This window comes from Numenius arquata, chromosome 8 (genome assembly GCF_964106895.1).
Source record: "Numenius arquata chromosome 8, bNumArq3.hap1.1, whole genome shotgun sequence".
Lineage (NCBI taxonomy): Eukaryota > Metazoa > Chordata > Aves > Charadriiformes > Scolopacidae > Numenius > Numenius arquata.
Genome location: NC_133583.1, coordinates 32,116,146 through 32,136,173, shown reverse-complemented (window position 1 = coordinate 32,136,173; position 20,028 = coordinate 32,116,146). Strand labels below are relative to the sequence as shown.

The 20,028-nt window shown below is 38.2% G+C and overlaps 1 protein-coding gene across 1 annotated transcript in view; it reads right to left on the bottom strand.

The window, feature by feature from the left end:
* The window catches only part of CEP350 (centrosomal protein 350), a 63,702-nt gene that overhangs the window by 23,390 nt on the left and 20,284 nt on the right, over positions 1-20,028 (bottom strand). Inside the window, exons 12-26 of the mRNA XM_074151769.1 lie at positions 19,604-19,757; positions 18,254-18,405; positions 17,145-17,334; positions 15,428-15,616; positions 15,118-15,307; positions 14,329-14,439; positions 13,954-14,085; positions 11,620-11,756; positions 11,149-11,271; positions 9,288-9,454; positions 8,559-8,755; positions 7,837-8,021; positions 6,873-6,960; positions 6,360-6,506; positions 5,418-5,575 (exon numbers count right to left, since the gene is read on the bottom strand). Coding sequence (XP_074007870.1) covers positions 5,418-5,575; positions 6,360-6,506; positions 6,873-6,960; positions 7,837-8,021; positions 8,559-8,755; positions 9,288-9,454; positions 11,149-11,271; positions 11,620-11,756; positions 13,954-14,085; positions 14,329-14,439; positions 15,118-15,307; positions 15,428-15,616; positions 17,145-17,334; positions 18,254-18,405; positions 19,604-19,757 — 2,320 coding nt within the window. The remainder of the gene's footprint in view (positions 1-5,417; positions 5,576-6,359; positions 6,507-6,872; positions 6,961-7,836; positions 8,022-8,558; positions 8,756-9,287; positions 9,455-11,148; positions 11,272-11,619; positions 11,757-13,953; positions 14,086-14,328; positions 14,440-15,117; positions 15,308-15,427; positions 15,617-17,144; positions 17,335-18,253; positions 18,406-19,603; positions 19,758-20,028) is intronic.

The following is a 20,028-nucleotide window of genomic DNA, read 5'->3' as shown; positions in this document are numbered from 1 at the left end:
TCAATGTAAAAGGCAACTTTTTCTTCTTCCTTCACCCACTGATTTCATAAGAATGTCTGAATCTTCACAGTTGACTGGATCTTGAGGGAGGCAAGTCCAGTTGAAACAAATACAAGAGAAAGACTGAAATAAGTGGATTCGAAAGAGGACTCCTTAAAAGCAGATGTCAAATGAATTAACCCAGAAGACCACAAACAGGAGGAGAATTAACTAAATGACCATGAAACTAATTACCACACAAAGACTTTTGAATAAGAAAGATAAGTCAAAAGAAGAGATAGGAGAGAAAGAGGGTTCCAACCTATAAGAGAATGATTAAAGCAGCACGGCCAAAGATGCGGACGCTTTTATAACCCTGGGGTTTAAAAGGTCAGAGTCACAAGGTAGCACACATACTGCCTTAATATTTACTGCAGTCTAGAGGGTTCCAGTTGCAACACCAAGGGTACACACATTTATCCTCAAAAGCAGGGGCAGCTTTACAGAAAAAAGAAAAGTAAAACCACATCTTGCATCTATGAAGCTGGAAATCTGGGGGAGCAAAGAGGAAGCAGCAGCACTCAGATTACATCAGCATGATTTCAAAGTCTAACTATTTCTCTGGTGCTAACATCAAACGTTTTATCCATCCATTCCAGATACTAAGCTGGAAGTACTAACCTGGTGCTCTAACCTGTACTTGTACATCAAGGCATACTGACTTTAAGCCCAAACTACACAGTTTCAGCAGCTGTAAGTAGTGGCCAGATAGCAGAAGCAAAGTGAACCATCCATCTACCACTCAGAACACCATAGGAGTAAGATACTAGAATAACAGAATGGTTTAGGTTGGAAGGGACCTTAAAGATCACCTAGTTCCACCCCCCCTTGTCATGGGCCATCTTTCACTAGACCATGTTGTTCAAAGCCCCGTCCAGCCTGACCTTGAACACTTCCAGGGATGGGGCATCCACAGCTTCTCTGGGCAGCCTGTTCCAGTGTCTCACCACCCTCACTGTAAAAAAATTCTTCCTTATATTTAACCTAGACCTCTTTCAGTTTAAAACCGTTACCCCTTGTCCTATCACTACAGGCCCCAGTAAAAAGTCCCTCTCCGTTTTTCTTATAAGCCCACTTTATATATTGAAAAGCTGTAATAAGGTCTCCCCAGAGCCTTCTCTTGTCAAGGCTGAACAACCCCAGCTCTCTCAGTCTGTCCTCAAAGAAGAGGTGTTCCAACCCTCTGATTTTTGTGACCCTCCTCTGGACCCACTTGAACAGGTCCATGTCTTTCTTGTACTAGAGACCCCAGAAGTAGATGCAGTAGTCCAGATGGGAATCTCATGAGAGCAGAGTAGAAGGGGAGCATCACCTCCCTCGACCTGCTGGCCATACTTGTTCTGATGCAGCCCAGGATACAGCTGGCTTTCTGGACTGCAAGTGCACATTGCCAGCTCACATCCAATTTTTTTGTCCACCAGCATCCCCCTAAGTGCTTCTCTGCAGGGCTGCTCTCAATCCATTCATCACCCAGTCTGCACTGATACTGGGATTACCTTGATCTAGATGCAGGACCTCGCATTTGGCTTTGTTGGCCTTCATGAGGTTCATACTGACCCACTCCTCAAGCCTGTCAAGGGCCCTCTGGATGGCATCCCTTCCCTCTAGCAAATGAACTGCACCACTCAGCTTGGTGTCATCCGCAAACTTGCTGAGGGTGCACCCAATCCCACTGTCCATGTCATTAATAAAGATCTGGAAACAGTGAGGAAAGTGTCAAAAACCTTCACTGATGAAGAACCTCTTGACTTTCTAGGACTGAACAGAGCATGCTCTATCAAAGAGTCTATCACTTGAGAAAGATACAGTTACCTGACCAATTGGTTGTAGATATACAGCTGGAATTTGGGGTGTAGGTTGGGAAAACAGACACTGAGAGAAGCCCAGTGGTGAGACGTAAAGACAGAGAAGAAGTAGTGAACAGGAGAGCAGTGTCTACAAAATAAGGAGGAAGAGTTTAAAACTAAGATAGCAAAAAAGGCAGAAAGAACGAGAAAAGGATAGCATCTAGCAAAGAACTTTAAAATTAATTGCATTTAACATTGTATAGTTATTACCCAACATCTGAAGTAGAAAAACTATACACTGTTATGGAGAAGGTAATAGAACACATACACTTATAACACTTTATTTTCTGTTAATTAAAGGCAAGCTACTTTCACACTGCTATATTTTTCTTTAAATTTTGGAAGGATTTTTATTACTTTGATGCAGACTTTAATATGCACCAGCTGACATTTCTCAACCTGATCTTTTTGCAACTCCTGCTATTCTAACTATTGATAGAGTATATTATTAGCATCAAATAGAACACTGGTTTTGCAATATGAACACCTTTGCTAGTCTGAAACTTAAAACACGTTTTCATTCACCTGGCGAAACCTCAGTAAAATTACTTCTTCAAAGGTAAGCACCAGTGAAAGGGGAAAAAAAAAAACCCAACAGATTAAATATCGTATTTTTAAAACATGACCAATTCCAGGAAAAGTCTGAGATATACCTGTAATTCAACTTCTAGCTGCTATTTTGGTTTTTTTGCAACAGACTTCGGTCTCAGAATACTCACGTACTGCCTCTTTCATTTGAAGTACTAACTGCGGAAAGATAATGCCTATTGTTTTTTAAAAGAGTATCTACATAAACTTACAGCTGTGCTTAAAATGGTATTTCCTAAAGAATTACCATTTTAAGTTAATTCCTAACGAATTATCATATTTATAGAAAAATAGCATGCTCCATATAGCTCTATTAACTACAACGCAAGCTAAGAAGCATATTAAGGAAAAGCAAAAGAAAATGAGTGTGTAATCAGTTCTCATATTGCTCAGATTATCATTAAAGTTGCATATGCAAGGAAAGCAAGGGGAAGTGGTTAATTCTCTTTGACAGAGCATGCTCCTGTTCACATGCAGGCTACACAGATCGATTAATTAAAACAGAACTACTCTTTCACTCCCCCTTTAGCAAAAGGGAAATATTAAAGCTGCCTCATAAGTAAAAAAGCCAAAGGATTTCCACCTTGCTATGGAGCACAGCAAATCCAGCACAGGAGGCTTTCCATATTCGTTCCTCTAGTTGCTTTGTAGTTTACTTGTCATTCAGTTCCTTTCCTTTTGCTGTATATCACAACCTGACTGATTCCCTTCAAACAGCCATTTCCTATCATTAAATCCCAAACCAAACAACTTAGTCCATTATCTTAATAGTAATCCCTATGCTTTTTTTTAAAAATAAGGACATTAGAAAAAAAAAGATACCAAGTTGGCACTGTTTTTCAATCCATAAGCACTGCTATCATTGTCAAAATACCTGCAAAAGGTGTGCCAAAGCTATACAATTAGGAAGATCTAGTTCTAGAGAATCATTTATGTTTACACAAGATACTACTTCCTTTGAGCATATACAGCAATCCAAGACAAAACCATAAAAACAAAACCACACAACCACATAGATTACATCACACACAATGTCCACTTGTTTCTCCTCAAAGCAGTTGTTTCAGCCCAAATCCTGGTATCCACCTTTTGAAAAGTATTTTCCAGGTGAGCAATATATTGGACTGACAATTAAAATATCTTTAAGAGCAGAACATACTTCATATCTACTACTATCCCTTGTAATAGTAAGAATAATTTTTTATTAATATGTAATTCATTCTGCAATCATTAGGTGTTGCTTAAAAATGAAGGTACTTGGCAAAAATAAGATTTAAAAAAAAATATTGACAAAACCACTACTTGATAAAAAAGCATAGGAAGTCTTGAATATAAAAGCGTACTTGTCATCTCTTATAGTATTAATACAGTATTAATAAAATTGTCAAAATTCATAAGCTGTACCTTGATTTTGTAACACTATATCACCATTTGAAATTTTGTATGCTGAATCTCGGGTGGAAAAAACAAGATAAAGACCCTTTTTTTAACAAAAATAAATAGGATCAGAAGAAAAATCTTCTTTTCTTGAAACCCTAAAAACCAACATGGCCTACGGAGCACATCCTTCTTAAGTCCCCATCTTAAGCCATTAACCAACCTCAGAATATACTTTGAGAAAGTATAATGCTGTAACAATGGCATGGTTTTCACATCACTTGGAATGCCAAGAGTCTAGTTTTGGTAATATGGCGCTTCACAAACTTGAAAGAATTTGCTATTTTGGTTTTTGAGTTTACCAGATCCTATCAGAAGAGTCTGAATAATAGCAATCAATTCAGGCTAGAACACGACGACCATGTAACTAGAACAATGGTTTTGGGTTTATTCTAGCTACACCAAATCCTTACTACTACTACTGGTTTTTATCTTCATCATATACAAGTACATATGGATTAAAATATAGCAAACTACCTTGGTTATAAGTTCAAAAAAAATTGTTTAAGCAAAGACTATTCCTTGCAGTAACTGGCAGAGGCCAGACTTTTAATGGATTAGTCTCAAATAAGAATTGAAGACTTTAGACTACTGAGCACATGCTGGTAAAGCATTTGGGATATTTCGTGCAGACAAAGCAATTCCTACACTGAAAAGATGCAAAAAGTTTTTCATTCAAAACAATTAATAGGTGAAATCAACAGATACAGTCTTAGTTTTCAGACCCAAGAAAGTTCTTCTTAACTGCCAGTCTGCAGTCACACACATGCCATCTCCATTAATTAAGAAAATATTCACAGAACTCACCCCTAGCTGATTTTAATGCAATTAGAATTGAAATTCAGTAGCTGTATAATAAGGTAGAAATCACACACCCACCAAGCTCAATGACTTTCTGTGAGCCAAATCTCAAACTCAGTTAGTAGGTTTTGCATAAGACCTTTGCTATTTATAACTCATGCTTCAATTAAAGATAAAAATTGGTACTGTAATTCCGGAGACTCACTCCCTGTATTTTCTCCCCTTTAAAATAAAGGGAGAGATACAAAATACAGGCACCACTTTAACCATTTGACTTCAGGTCTCTCATTGCAAGAGGAACTCTGACAAGATGTACCATCAAGTTTGAGCCCGTTCAAGTTCCTTGTTTGTACAAACATGAATATCTTTTAAACTTTTACTTTTACTGACTCCATCGATAAAGTACAAGGAACATTAAAAACCAATCTTCTACAATAAAAAAGCCTTGACCACACGGTCTTCCAGCTAACAATGTTTGACTCTCACTATTAATGCAAGAACTGTAGCTTTTAAAATAGTATATTCACAGATCAATATAGTTCTATTAATGCTTCAAATCAACTATTTTCCAGGTAACTCAGATCAAAGTGTATATGATTACCTCTGTAATTTTTCTCATGGCCATTGTTAGTGCAGATACTGGCCAAACCAACTCATCCTACTAAAATAATAAATTTTTGTATAAGAAATAAGAAAATTAGTTACTTTTCATCCATTCTGCTGCGCATTTTTTTAAGTTTCTGCATAATGCTACTAGTCTCACTGCTGGAGATTGAGATTGGGGAAGGGCTGCGTGTTTCTGCATCAGTTGGAAGCGGGCTAGAACCATTGCTCTGCTTGATGTCATCCTCACTGTGAAGTTCCTGCAATTAAGTGTTAAAAAACCACAATCAATACTGGAAGTAGGAAAAGTTACTCCACCATCTTTTTGAAAATTTTGTTAATTTAGCTTACTTTTCCCCAGAGTACATCAAATACTACTTCAGGTAGGTCTGTCCACCTGCAGATTTAACTTCATTTTCCAACTTCGTTTTTATTTGACACAAAGTTTTTTAGTACACTCTGTTTCTCCATAATTTAAGTTCTCCCCTAACTGTATCTAGAACAAAAAAACCCACCAGAATTCAGTTACCCAAACAGGAAACCAGTCCTTTCTATACTACTGTCATTAAACTTGTATCTCCTCAAAATTTTGTAAGGAGGCAGACCATTACCAAAATCCTGTCTTGCTATCTCATAAGTGTCATTACAACTAAGTTTCTTGCATCTAACACGCACACAAAGCAGCAAGTTTTGAGTTTAGCACTTACATTTAATACTTTGGAATCTGACAAATATCAAACAAAATCAGAGCCCAAGAGATCTAAGCATCAAAAAACTGTTATTTCCAAAGTTATTAGTTAAGCTTGAACATTAACAAACATCATCTACTGCCCAGTTAAAACATTTTATAACTTCTCCACATGCATTTCCTTTAAAGAAATTAAACATAAAATTGCTGAGATAGAGGATGAGATCATTTGAGGCAGACAAAACTTTGAAGTGATAGGTCTAATCTAGCAGCTTTCCATTCTTATAAACACCGAAGTAAAATATCAGCTGCATGGCCGAAGAGGGAAGACTCCAGCTTCTGTACTGAACACTTACCAGCTTGTTTTCTCCTGCAGACTTTAGTTTTTCCTGCAGTTTCATTGTAGTCTGACGGATTCGTTCTATTTCTGCCTGCTGTTTAAGGATCAGCTGTCTCTCTTTCCGAGCAGCCTTGTTAGCCTCTTGAAGGCGCTTAATTTCTGCCTTTTAGGTATAAAAGATTAAGCATAAGAACCGTGACAGCTCTCAAGAACACACCCTAAAGCTGCCGCAGTGTCTTTGCTATGGGTTTAAAATTACTGCAATTGTATGGCGAAGTAACTAGCCTGAACTTCAGCAGAAAAGAAGACATAAAGTCTCAAGCGGTGAAATTACTGATACAGAAGGACCCTTTAAAACAATGTGTTAAATACTACTGAAATGAAAATATAACTTATTGGCAAGAAATACTGCTAGCTTCTTATCCAAAAGCCTAGTATGGATTTCTCAATTCTTAGCTTTTACAGTGTCTGAAACATTTAATGGCTACACAGGTGTTTCAACAGGATTTCCCTAGAGGGCATCAGTTACCTTTTCCTGCTGTAATCTCAGGAGCAGACCACGCTGCCTCTTTCGAATGGGAGGCATCTTATCATCCTCTCCCTTGTCTCGCAAATGCCTGCGATTAAAGAAAGAATTAAGTAAGAAAAAAGTGCAAATCAATAAGCCTTTTACTCTATAAAGTGGAAAAAAAGAGTTTAGTTTTCCTAACCTGCAGAAGAGTATATGCCTGTACTTCATCATCGGCATGCTCTATAGTGGAATATTTTGTACTGTTTAGTCAGGCACGCACAGTGAAAAGGCCAGTGCAGGTAATATGAGATCTCACATGAACAGGCAGAAGCTCTGCAGAGGTAGCACGCTCACCATTTGAGAAAGACAAAAGGAAGGACCACTTGAGTCACTACCTCAACATCCTACGTCAAACCCACAATGACAAGAAATTGGAAGAAAACATCTGGTGAACAATGGTACTCTCACGCAGAGAGTGACCACTGCTTAGTAGTATCACTACATACTTCAAGTGGCATTCCAGGACAAAGCATATGTTAGGTTGGAAACAAATCATTAAGTACAACACATATCCAGATTCACAAAATTTGGCCTGAGGCAACTAAAAAGACCTCAGATAGACATCAAGCAAATAAAGGTCAAACGGACAGTTTTATATCTTCTTGATTTTAGACTTGTAGAGTAATGGTTGGGAACTGCCTTCTCTAACTGACAGTGAACATCTGATGTTTTACTGTTTCAATGAAATTTGCTGTTATCAAACTACATTCAATGTGAACATCAAAGCACACTTACAAACTGGGTTCTATTCTTTCCAAGTGACAATAACATTTGTGTAGATTACTGATGTCAGAACATTAGTTCAACCATTGATACTTAATAAGGGAGGGGGGAGGCAGAAGCAAAATTGTACAAAGAAAATTCAAGTAGAAGTACACAAAAATGGTCAATCAGCAACAGTGTATATTTAGAGCTGCCTTACTTCTTTTGGTGTTCCAGCCAAGCTAATTCAGCTTTGGTCTTCTCTTTCAGAGCCTTCTCCCGGAGCCGAAGCAGTGAGGACTGATGAGCTGCTCGCATTTCCTCTTCTTTCATGTACTGTCTTACCATCTCCATGGTAAATTTAGAGAAACTATCCTGCCCTCCTGAGAATGGCATGCTTAGCTCCTAGAAGGCAAGACAAATTTGGCATGATTTGGTAATACAGAAATTCCAAGGATTTTTCCAATTACGAAGTGTGTGTGTATATATATACACACACACAAAAACAAGAATAAAAGCTGTTTTTTCTCTGAGTTTTTTTGCAGACCAGCTTTTTTTGCCTTGGACTGCATGACAGTTTTGGAACGTCCCCTCTTGGGCCAAAGAGATGAAGCATCTTCATAGCTGTGTGTAGGCATAGTAGGAAGACGTAATCCACTGGGCTTTTATAACCTACCTCAAGAAGTCACTCCTCTTCTCCAAAGCCACAATAGAACAGGTAGAGGCCTGGATGGACTGTTCCATAAGTCAAGTCATCGCACTTGTACAACAGTGACATACAGCATGATTCATACAACTCAATGTTTTGAGATGCTCAAAGAACCACAGCAAGGAAAAGAACCCTAAAGTTTGCAAACACAACTAAAAACAGCTCACTTGAAGCTCATGAGCTCAGTCATTTCAGTTCAGTTAATTTACCTTAACCACAGCTGCTTGACCTACCTTGATAGATGACAGAGCTGTTTTTTCTGGGGAGACTTCCTCATCAGAATCATCGCGATTACCCCGTTTCTTCTCCAAATTATTTCTGCGATGACTCTCAGAGGGCAGCAAAGAACGAAACGACTTTTCCTCAATCTCATCCTCTGTCATGGACTCATCAAATTTCAGGGAATACTCTGTTGCAACAGAAGCGGAATCTGAGGGAGAAATCAGGGAAGTGTTTTTACGCTCAGGTATGTATCAGCTCTGTTTTACTCTGCCTCATTTCAGTAAAATCGGGCCGGGGCAGGAAAGAAAGGGAGATAACTACTCTAATGCAGAAAAATGGGCATTTAGAAAAGAGTGACCTTGAGGTAGAAGACATCATGAAATACTGTTGTCTAGCTTCAAAAGACTTAAATTCTGTACACAGATATAACCGTATTTCTGGGGCTGCAAAAGTATTTGGCATTCAGCCTGCATATTCAGCAAGTGAACATTTGGCTACAGCTAGCACAGCAGAAAGTAGAATGGCCCACAGACTCCATCACTCTGATGTGCAGAATTTCAAAGGTTCCCATCTCACTGTGCCATCCTCTGTTACCTCTTAAGAAGCTACCAATTCACCTGGGGCTCAGCTTTCTTCACACACATTCCCTCATTTATTTCAGAAACTAATTCTGAAACGGCACCTCCCTCCCTCCCTCCTCACCACCTTCAGATTCATCACATACAAACAATACAGCTAACCTTTTTCATCTGGCAGTGACAAAACACTATCACTTGGCAAGGAGTCATCAACACCAGTATGAGCCTGCTCTTCAATACTGCTAGTTATCTTCTCACGACGGGAAAGCTTTTTCTCATTCTCCTTAGAAGATGGAACTGAAGGACTCTCTTGGCGACTGCTGGTACTACTGTGTTATTAACAGATAATTTTTAAAAAAAATTACTTTGCACATTTCAAAATATTTATATTACATTACTACTGTACATACCATGATTAACATCCCAGCAATAATCGACATGCAGAGGCTTTCTTTTGTCTTTAAAACGCAGCCTGGCTACCTTAAAATTCCAAGCTTCATCGAGCTGCTGAATGACAGCAGAACTTGCTATTTTTATTCTACCTTAGAACGCAAGTTGTTTGTAGGTATGCACACCATCTACCTGGCAATGAGTACTGATGATAAACCATTGCAAACATCTCTCTTTACAGTGTTTAAAAGGATATGAGCAAGGCAGCAATACTGTTTTAAATCAGCAGAGCTACAGAGGGCAAAAGCATTTCAGCTGGTCAAGATCAGAGAAGGGCTGTGAGAAACTTCATGGGACCTAACTAGATAAGGTAAGTGAAAAGGAAACAAAAAGCTAAACTACAGTATTAAATACAAGCAAGATACTGAAAAGTAACACCAGAAATGAATCAAAATCTCAGGCAAGCAGAGTTCCAGGCACCTCATGTAAAATATCAAGCCAGTGCAAAGCATCAGTGAAAACAAAAACCCAAACAAAATGGCCAGATACACAGAGAACAGAATAGAAAGTAACACACATTAGAGAGTAGGCAGTTCTACAGGTCCCTGCACTGTGTTTTCAAAATGTATGCTCCAGTCTATGCTCTAGTCCATTTCAAAATGACACAGAGCAAAATGAGAAAGGGACAAAATGGAAATATTTAGGACAAGGAAAAAAACCTCAGATAAACAGAGACTTAAAGTGACTTTTAGGTTACAAAGGTGATGCAACAGAAATACACAAGTAGGCCACAGCACAGAAATCAGAATAATCTCAGCTCAACAACTTCTGGAGGTATTTCATCCAATCAAAGTGAAGGCCACATCCAAGTTCTGAACACTTGCAAGGACAGAGGATCCCACAACCTCCCTCCCCCTCCATTCCACTGTTTGACCACTCTCACAGGGAGCTTTTTTCCCCCTTCAATGATTTTCCCCTTTCTGGAACGTCACCATTGCCTTTTGTCATCCCACTGTGCACCTCCAAGAAGAGTCTAGCCTCAAGTCCCGTAACAACCCACCTTTAGGATATGGCAACTAGATCCCTGGTCTCTCAAGCCTTCTCTTTTCTAGGTTAAGTTAGACCAGTTCCTTCAGTCTCTCTTTTACACCACCAGACTTGCATCAATATGTTCATGTCTTCTCTCTATCAAGGAGCCCAAAACTGGACACTGTATTCCAGATACAGTCTCACAAGAGCTAAACAGAGGGGAATAACCACTTCCCTTCACCTGCTTGCTAGACTCTTGCTAATGAGAAAGCAGATGTGGAACTCAATTACTCTTAAGTTAGGAAAGAGAAAAGCGTCCAATTAGAACAAATACAGCAAATTCAAAACTGAAGATACTAACGCACAACATACTATTACACTGTGGACCACAATGTAGTAGATTTTTAATTAAAGACAAAGCAAATCCTGGTAGGCACGTAAACCTTCAAGCTCATGAAAATAAGACAAGTTTACCTGTTGAAGGTTTAATACTGACTTTCCCTCTTTTTAAAAAAATACACTGAAGGAATTATCTTTATATTCCGTTGTACTTTAGTTCTTATTTATAACAGAAAAAACCCTGTGTAATCTAATCTCTTCTTACCTCTGATCATGAACCTTCGATCTTGAGGACTCTGAATAACTATCAAACATCGGTGAGTATGTCTGTTTTGAGTCACCTCTCTCCTCTTTACCATGTGATATGGCACCAGACGGCTCACATTTCCTGAGAAATGGAAGTGTTTTGGGTAAATCTGCGTTGTCTCAAACCAAAGAGGAATACAGTTTGCACAAGCTTTCATCACTTTACTAGATGTAACAGCTAAAATTTCTAAAAAGATCACTTAAAGCTCAGACTAGTTATACCATCCCACAAAACATTTAGAGCATCTTTTTCTACGTATAGAGTTTCACAGAACCAGTTAGTGTCACCTTTGGTGTACAGTATTACGGGCATAAAGATGGAATCTAAATTCTTCTTAAATGGTCACTCATTATGACATCTTAAAATTTTCTTCAGGAATAGGTGAAGCAAAACTTCCCCCTTCCTAAGATGTGAAATATAAGGCAAAACCTGTTTGTATCAGTTCGGGCTCTCAGTTGTTTCATGAACTCTGAATGATGCTGCCGCTGGTGGTCAAACAAGGTGGTGACTGGAGCAGCTGGAGCGCTGACAGTATCCGAGATCTGTGCTCGTGCTAACTCTGTCATCTGGATACAATAAAAAACAAAGCTTATCAGCTTCAAAATGTTTTTTGAAAGAGAAAATAGTTATCCTCGCAGGCAATTTACTGATTTATTGAACAGATGTGTAAGATGCTGTTTTGAGATGGTTTGTGATTACATACATGTCGATTTAGGTTGTAGGAGGTGCATACTGCTCTGTAATTACATACTCCTTAATTTATTCAGAGTGGAATTATTGATACGAAACTACAGACATGCAAGATATTATTTATTGTATCATTCTAATCAACTTAACCAAACTCTGATCAATAGAATGATCCCCACATAATAAGACATTCCAGACTTACCATAACAATTAATTATAAAAAAAACCCAACAAATACCAGAAACAATGTTTTCTTTTTCATTTCAAAGAGCATTCTGTCCAAAGAGCAAGAAATATTATTTCCATTCTAAAAGAGGCAACAGGTTTAAGTTCCAATATCATGCAAACTGCCAGGTCTAAAATTGGCAGCATTAAACCAACAAATAGCCATAAATATCTCCTTTTTAATGTATGGCAGTCATTGTGTACCTGACTAGAAATAAGTAGTTCTTCAGGAATCACAGCAGAGGACACTGATTTTTAGAAGCTTTAGAATTTAATATTTTTCTTCTTGTTCAAAGCTCTGCTTCTTGCAGAGCAGGCAACTCTGGTGGGTTTCAAAGCTAGGAATAAGCTGCATTTCAATAACTTTCAATGCACATACTGAGTTTCTCCATTAATTCTTCAATTAATGTATAAATTAATTGTAATGCATAAAATTTTATTAAAAAAAGTGAATGATTTTTTTTAAAAAAAGGATTGTTTGTATACATCACCCACTATCTTATCCTTCATTATTACGACAGTAAACTCTAAGCAAACAAACTTATATAGTAGCATGCTATATTATCTCTTTTGCGTAAGATAAACTTCTAATTGAAAGCAATGCAGAAAATTAACTCCATTCCTTTATACATAAGAAATTTCAGTGTACATCCAAAAATATCCCAGCACATTGGTGATCAGCATTTCCATTGCTGTTAAAATAAATGGTTATTCAACTGAGTATCAGGACAGAAAAGCTACTCTGCTAGTCCGTCTTCACTGGCCAGGTCATCCCCATCAACCTCTCCACTGGCACCTCTTACTCTTGGATTTCAAACTTAAAGCAAGACATGAGATGAAAACCTTACACCAAATAAAAGCTGTCTCTTTTTTTCCTACCTTGTTTCTTAATTGGTTTCTACCCACTTCAGCACTATAAAAAAATAAATATTTCTTTGTCTTTATCCAAGACTTGACTACCTGATATCAACAGCCGCTGCATGTATCTCAGATGCCTGACCTTTTCTGCTCCTTTAATGTAACCCATTCTTCTCTATTAAAAATTGATTTAAACTCCACATATTTGGCAAAGTCCAGAACAAGTACATCAGTCCCATATCATAAAAACAGCCTTGCTAAGCACTAGCATGTGCATAAGCTGTGAAGAAACAGTAATGTTCATATCCGTCAGCCTTCTGCACTCCATCCCATAACCCTAATCCACAGTTACTGCGATTGCTAAACTACAAAGAAGCAAAAGCACTTTTTGGTTACTGTGCTTCTTACCTATATGTGAAACAGCTGTTACATGTTAGAAACAAGAAGTAGAAAAACTAATAAACTGATCAATAAAACTGATAAATATTCTGTATGCCACAAGAAGGATGAAAAGAGACTCAAAAAAAGAAAACTTCAAACTCTGAACCAAGTTAAAAGCTCTGCTGAAGATCCTCCCCACTCTTTTTTTTTTATTTGTTGGCCTCCTACCTTCAAAAGTAAGCAATATTGCAATTTCCCTGCTTCTCTAATTCGATTTGCATATGAAACATATACAGGACCGATCCCTGATGGAGTGCAACTCTTACAAATTAAAGATGTTGTGTTCACTATCATCAGTCTCTCCTGGAAGAACAAACTTCTTAACAGTTCACTAACTGGAAGATCATAAGAACGGCAAACAGGTATTTAAGGCTGCTGACTGACTTCTAAGTTAGGATGTCATAAAAGCTCCTTTAAAGTCCTATCATTTGTCACATTATGAAAGTAAGAAGTTGCACTGAGAATGACACTGAACAGAGAAAAACCTAGAGGCAAAAAAGTATTCAAAATACTGAAATTAGATCAGCATTTTCCTTTCATTCGGGACCTCACCTCCCGGATCTGGTGAGCTGCATCTGTAGCGAGAAGTGCAGTTTCCGCCTGTTTGGCTACAGACTTGCATGGGGTCTCTTGTGCAGCCTCCTGCCGTGACTGGACCAGATGCTGCAGTGACTCTGCATGGACCTGTGCAGAAAACACAGCCAGTTCAACTCTTCAAAATTTTCTGGCTATAACAACTACAGTTTTATTTCTAAAAATCTGGGGGAAAAATTTCAAAATTGGCACCTAAGAGCTTTTTTCAGCTATATTAAACCCCTTCACCACTTCCACATGATCACAGCTTCAAATGAAGAATACTCATAGGCACGATTTACTTACAGCATTTTGCCTCTTACACACTCCACATTTTTTGAAGGGCAGCATTACCTGAGCTGCCTTTTGCCTTGCCTCCTCCAGTTGTCTCTGACTTTCTAAAGCTTCTTGTTCGGCCTTGATTTTCAAAAGAGCCAAATCCCGTTCATGGCGCTGCTGCTGTGCCTACAGATCAGGAAAACAAGTTCTAATCATGCAAGTTAAATGTAAAGACCTTTTTTTGCCTCAGCCACTGGCTGCAACTACCTCTGAAAAATCTAGATATACTCTACTAGTGGTGCCTCTTCTGCTGAAGTAAAATTTTCAGCCTACCAGCTGACCCTCTCCTTTTTTATGTACACAGTAGACAATGCACACTCCCCATACTCTTCCACCACAATGTAAAAAGAAAGAGGACTTAGGAGACCAATTAATTCAACAGACTAGAACAAGAAATCTTGTCACCATAAGGAAATTTCAACCAAAAATACCCTTTTCGTGGAATAAGACAAATGATTCAGCCTGAACAACTATACTGCATGGCACTGGGACCCAAAAATCAAACCCAGTAAATAATCCAGTTTCTATTTTACTAACGTACACAACCAAAGCAGTGACTCCAGCTAATGGTACATTAATGACAGATATTCTAGAGTCACCAGTTCCTTGTTGTCAACTTAAAATTAGAAAGATAACAGGCAGTAAGCCTAAAAAATGGACATTATCAGAGATGCTCCATTATGTCCATTACAATTTCTCTGCATTTCTAACAAAAGCATAACTCACCCTAATTTCATTAATTTTCCTGCAAATTAAAAAAAAAGAAAAAAAGAAGGTTAAGACAAGAAAGTATTTTTCCATTACCTTTAGAATTTGAGCCAAAGAAACGCTCTCCTGCTGGGCAAGTGATATGCCTCGTACTCGCTCCACATCTGAAAGCTGGCGCACGGACTCCTCAATAGCATTAAGGTAGTTCAATTCTGCTGATAAACGATGCTGAAGACCAGCAGGGGAGAAGCGCATACATCCTGCAGGGTAAGACTTACTAGTCAACCTCCATAGAATTTAGTGTCCCACATCAAAAAACAAAGAAAAAAATAATGTAACTGCTCTGAGATTAGTATGGTTTCAACAAAACAACTCACCGCTTGCTGAGGCTGCTCCTGCTACGGACCTGCCAGTTCCCAGGCTCAGGTCAGGGAAGGCTACGTTAGGCTTCAGCCCTGATGCTGTACTTCCAGAAGAGCCAGCAGGTGACTTGACTCTTTCTGCTGCATTGCCTGTAGAATCAAACTGCAACATTTTTTGGGAACCAGATGGGGAAGAAGCTGGCGTCTTCTGGGATCTTCCCTTGTCTGAGAAACTGACAGCGAAACGAAAAAGGAAAGGAGTCAATATTCTCCTAAGTCCAGCCACTTAAGAAGACAATAAAGCAATAACCTAGTTCTTCCATTTATATACACCAAATAGAACCACACAAAAGGCACAGTCTTTTATGGTTTGCACAGGCTCAGTCTGCCTTTAGGAATGGGTTTTGTATCTATATCTCAGTTCAGGGTTAAGTTTCTAGAGCACCTTATTTTGCCCCAAGTATTAAACCTTGTTAGCACACACACACACAAAATTGAAGACCAACATAGTATCTACATGTTCTACATGGCCAGACAAGGAGCTTCAATGCCTCCTGTTAGGAAGCTGGCCTTGCAGGATGCAATCACCTGCATGTGTCAAAAAATGTATGTTTTAAGAGTCTGAGTGAAGAACTTTGTTTTACTCACAGGAAATTTGGGCAATATTTTGATATCAGAACACGATGAACAGTATTTTTAAAAAGCAAACAGGTTACTATCAGCATATGGATGCCACTGTGATGAGCCACCGCCCTGAGTCTCAATCTCTTTCACCAAAATGCAATGAAACACTTGAAGACCAAAACTTGACTTAAACAGTAAAATACTACAGAAACATTTCTTCTTAAGAGACAGCTGAAGACACTCCTTTGCAAACATACAGAAAATGATGCAGATGTTTTTTAAATTTACTATCCCGATTTTATTAAGCCAAAGAAGATTAACAGTGGCTGCTTAAATCCCTTAGGAAGACATTCTGCTTTACTTGGCACATCTTAGGAGGTCACAGGACCATTCAAACCCAAAACTCAAAAATCAAACCAACAGACAGTATCAGTGAAAGTCACCAATCTAAGTCACTACCTCAGAACTGCTCTATACTGACACAGAATGAGTGACAGACCATTTGTACTATTTGTTGCTTTTTAGGAAAAAGTGCAGTGAAAACTAAGTTGAGTATTTCATAACCATCTTCACTGCCAGACATACAGAGGATACAACAGAAAATTAGTATTTTTTTCTCTTTTTCTACACTCTTTTCTGAGGATCAGTTCATCTCTCAAAAATCATCAACTCAGAGAGCTGGATATGCTTATGAGTATTAGCTGAACACAAGTCTAGCCAAAAATGTCTGTGGATCCTACTGAAAAGAGCAAGATGACTGCACAGGTTGACTAGCAATTCCACACACACACACTTCTTACAGACCATTTCTAGAAGTGGAAAACAAAATTGTACTTCAATGCTTAAGATACTGAACCTGACAGGATACCTATATTGGCCAGTTACCCTTACAAAAACAGAGGGGTCATTTGGGGAGGAATCACTGTTTTGTTTATTCTCTTACTACAGCCATCTACTTTGGGCTTTCATATTTAAAATACAGGGGGAGAAACGTTTTCTGCATGCCCATCTTAGTAACATTCGATCATTTCTGTTATTTTCCTTTTGCATATCCAAAGACAGAGCCATTTTTATAGCATGCCATAACACTACCAAGCTTAGTTATACTTGCATACAGTCTTATAAGGTTCATGTTACCTCATTAGGGAGTGTCCAGACAAGTTTTCTAATGTGCTGTCTGTATCTGGGTTCTGCTCGTGATCTTTACTAGAAATTCTGCTACTTGATAAGGACTTTTTTGTCTGTTGGGATCCCCATTCTAATTCAGATAACATTTTATCTTCTTCCACAGGAAAGTGGTGAGAACTTCCATTGAAAGACTCCAACCCTAAGAAGCAACAACATTGCAAAAAGTTCACATTTGGTATTCTAAGTATGAATATCTTAGCCACCAGGAGCCCCAAAACAATTAATTGAGAACTTTCTTCCATACTTAAAGATGCCTTTGAGTTAGAAGTCTATGAATTCAACATGCAAGAAACATAAATTTGGCAGCTTTCTACAGGAGGTTTAAGTTCTCTTCTGTATATTGTGTCCACTGCCAACAAAACTGTCAACTCAGCTTTCATTTCAGCACACTATCAGTTTAAATGAAGAAAACAAGCATTTGACTCTTCAATACTGACAATTAGAATAAAGCCTAGCTTTCTTTGGGTAGAGATAATTTGGCATGCTCAGTCTTATTCTTCTCACCTTTTTATTCACTTTAAAAATAGTTTTTCCTTATGTCATCCATTCCTTACATAGTAAGGGTGTACCAAATACCAAGTTTCTTCATGTTTTTGTAATGTACAAGTTACTGTAGGGAGAAGTGCATTCATTAATTTGTACATTACGAAAACTGCCAGCGATCCAAAAGATGAAGCATATACAAGCAAACTTATTGTTGCCTTCATAAATGTAGCATTACTCAGATTTCTTGGCAGCCTATTGGAGTTTTCTCTGTATAGAATCTGAGGATAGTTCCCACGCACTATTAAAATCAACTTATTTGTGAGAAGGCTGGTTTAGGAAAGGAAACATTTTCAATATTTTTGCCTATTTAACTTCAGATGACTGCATTTTAAGGTCAGAGAATAATCAGAGTCAACAAGAATTTAGGAAGGAATCACGGGAGAAATACATAAATCCTCCGATCAGTATTAGATTGCAGTTTCGAGGTATGTAGAAAGACTGCAATTTTCTTAACAAGAAAACCCTAAAAACTCCTTCCAAACAAATACCCTACAGTTGAGTATGGTACTTACGTTCCTTTTTCCCTCTCTTTTTAGAGGAAGCAGATGAGCGAGAGGATGCTGCAGACCGTGGTCCAGATGAATGCTGAGAAGCAAGCTCTACAGATCGAGGTTCATGGGGAGACTTCCTGCTTGTAACTTCTTCCTGAATGCTTGAATTACTGCTGCCAGCAACACTAAAAAGGAGCACATTGACAGTGATTAACTAAGGACTTCCAACTCCTGCATTGCACCGTGCACAAGAAATCCACCACGCTTCGAATTAGAGACAGATGGCTAAACCTGCACTAATTAGCCCATCTTGAAAAGCATTGATTTTCAGATTAAAAACTGTGACAGCTAAAACAATAGGAAGTTTGACATGATACTGAACATATTGAAACATACTTCTGATAATAAGAAACAGTAAAAGATCGGTAACAACCAACTTTCCAATGCTAACTCTTAAGAGGTATTTGACTACAGGCTTGAACAACATAAGAATGACTCCAAATATGGCTGCATTTTAGATAATCTCTGGGCATACATACAGATATTATCAGTAAATTAACAGACATATGAGTGATTTTCAAGAAACGATTACGAAAGATTTGTAAATAATACCAACAGAAGACCTATCAAGAAGTTTAATCAGTAAGAAAGCATTTTTTTGCAGCCAACGTTTTCAGTGTTCAAAGTGCTTTTACTCTCCTTTCTTCTGAGGTAAAGTACCACTAATATAAACACGGTACTTGTGGCCTTCCCCAAGGTGCCCAAAAGATGTAAATATATATAATTACAAAAAAGGGTCTTAGGAAATTCAGGAAACCACATGAATTCAGTAGTAACATGGGGTCTGGGATTTACAGTCTTCAAATTTCAGTCTGAACAAAAGGTGTTAAAAGTTCCTACAGACAATTTATGTATCCATTACTAAGCATTACTGAATCTTCACTGAAAGCAATTATAGGCTTTTTACAAAATTTTGAGTACTGAAGGTATTTTAACACTTTCAAACATATTTTCTTTTTTTCTGAATTACAAAGACTAACCAATTGTGCGTTCTAACAGCCACACAAGTTGAAGAACTAATTTTCACCTAACTACAAAGGCTAAGCACCTTGCCTAAAGCTACCTGCCAGACTAAATAAGAACAAAAATTAGACAGAGAACAGAAATACGTGACTCTAATCTTTATGTCTTAACGATACTGGTTGCTATATTAACTGCAAGGTCCTGATGAAACACCTCATCACTTTGACTAGTATTACAATACAGCATAAAAGAAAAGGTACCCAGCATATTATGAAACAAATTTTGCATTAACTATTTTCTGTTGAATTCTGCATTTTGATTTTTACAAGAAGTCTAACACACAGTTACCTGAGGTCACGTGCAATTTTTTTGTCTGTTAAAGTGCCACTTCCCTGCGACGAGGCAAAATCATCTTCGTAAGAAACCAGGCTTTCTGGAGGGCTCATGGCAGGGAGCAAAGGGCGCAGAAGAGTAGACCCTCCACTCGACCTTTCATCAAACACTAGAGTGTGGACAAAGACGGGAAGAGACAAAAGTGATACCAAATACAAATGTGCATCAAGCAGGTAATAAGGCTGCAGGAATTAAAATGCTCCCAACCACAAGTTACAAAAACTTCCTTTCAAACACAAAAGCATCAGGAAAACAACAATAGGCATCCCATGGCAGTTTTAACACAACACAATATAACATACACGGTCTTTTTGTTAATTATTGAATACTCTACTTCATTAACACACTCCAGTTAAAACATTCTTGAAGAACACAGTGCT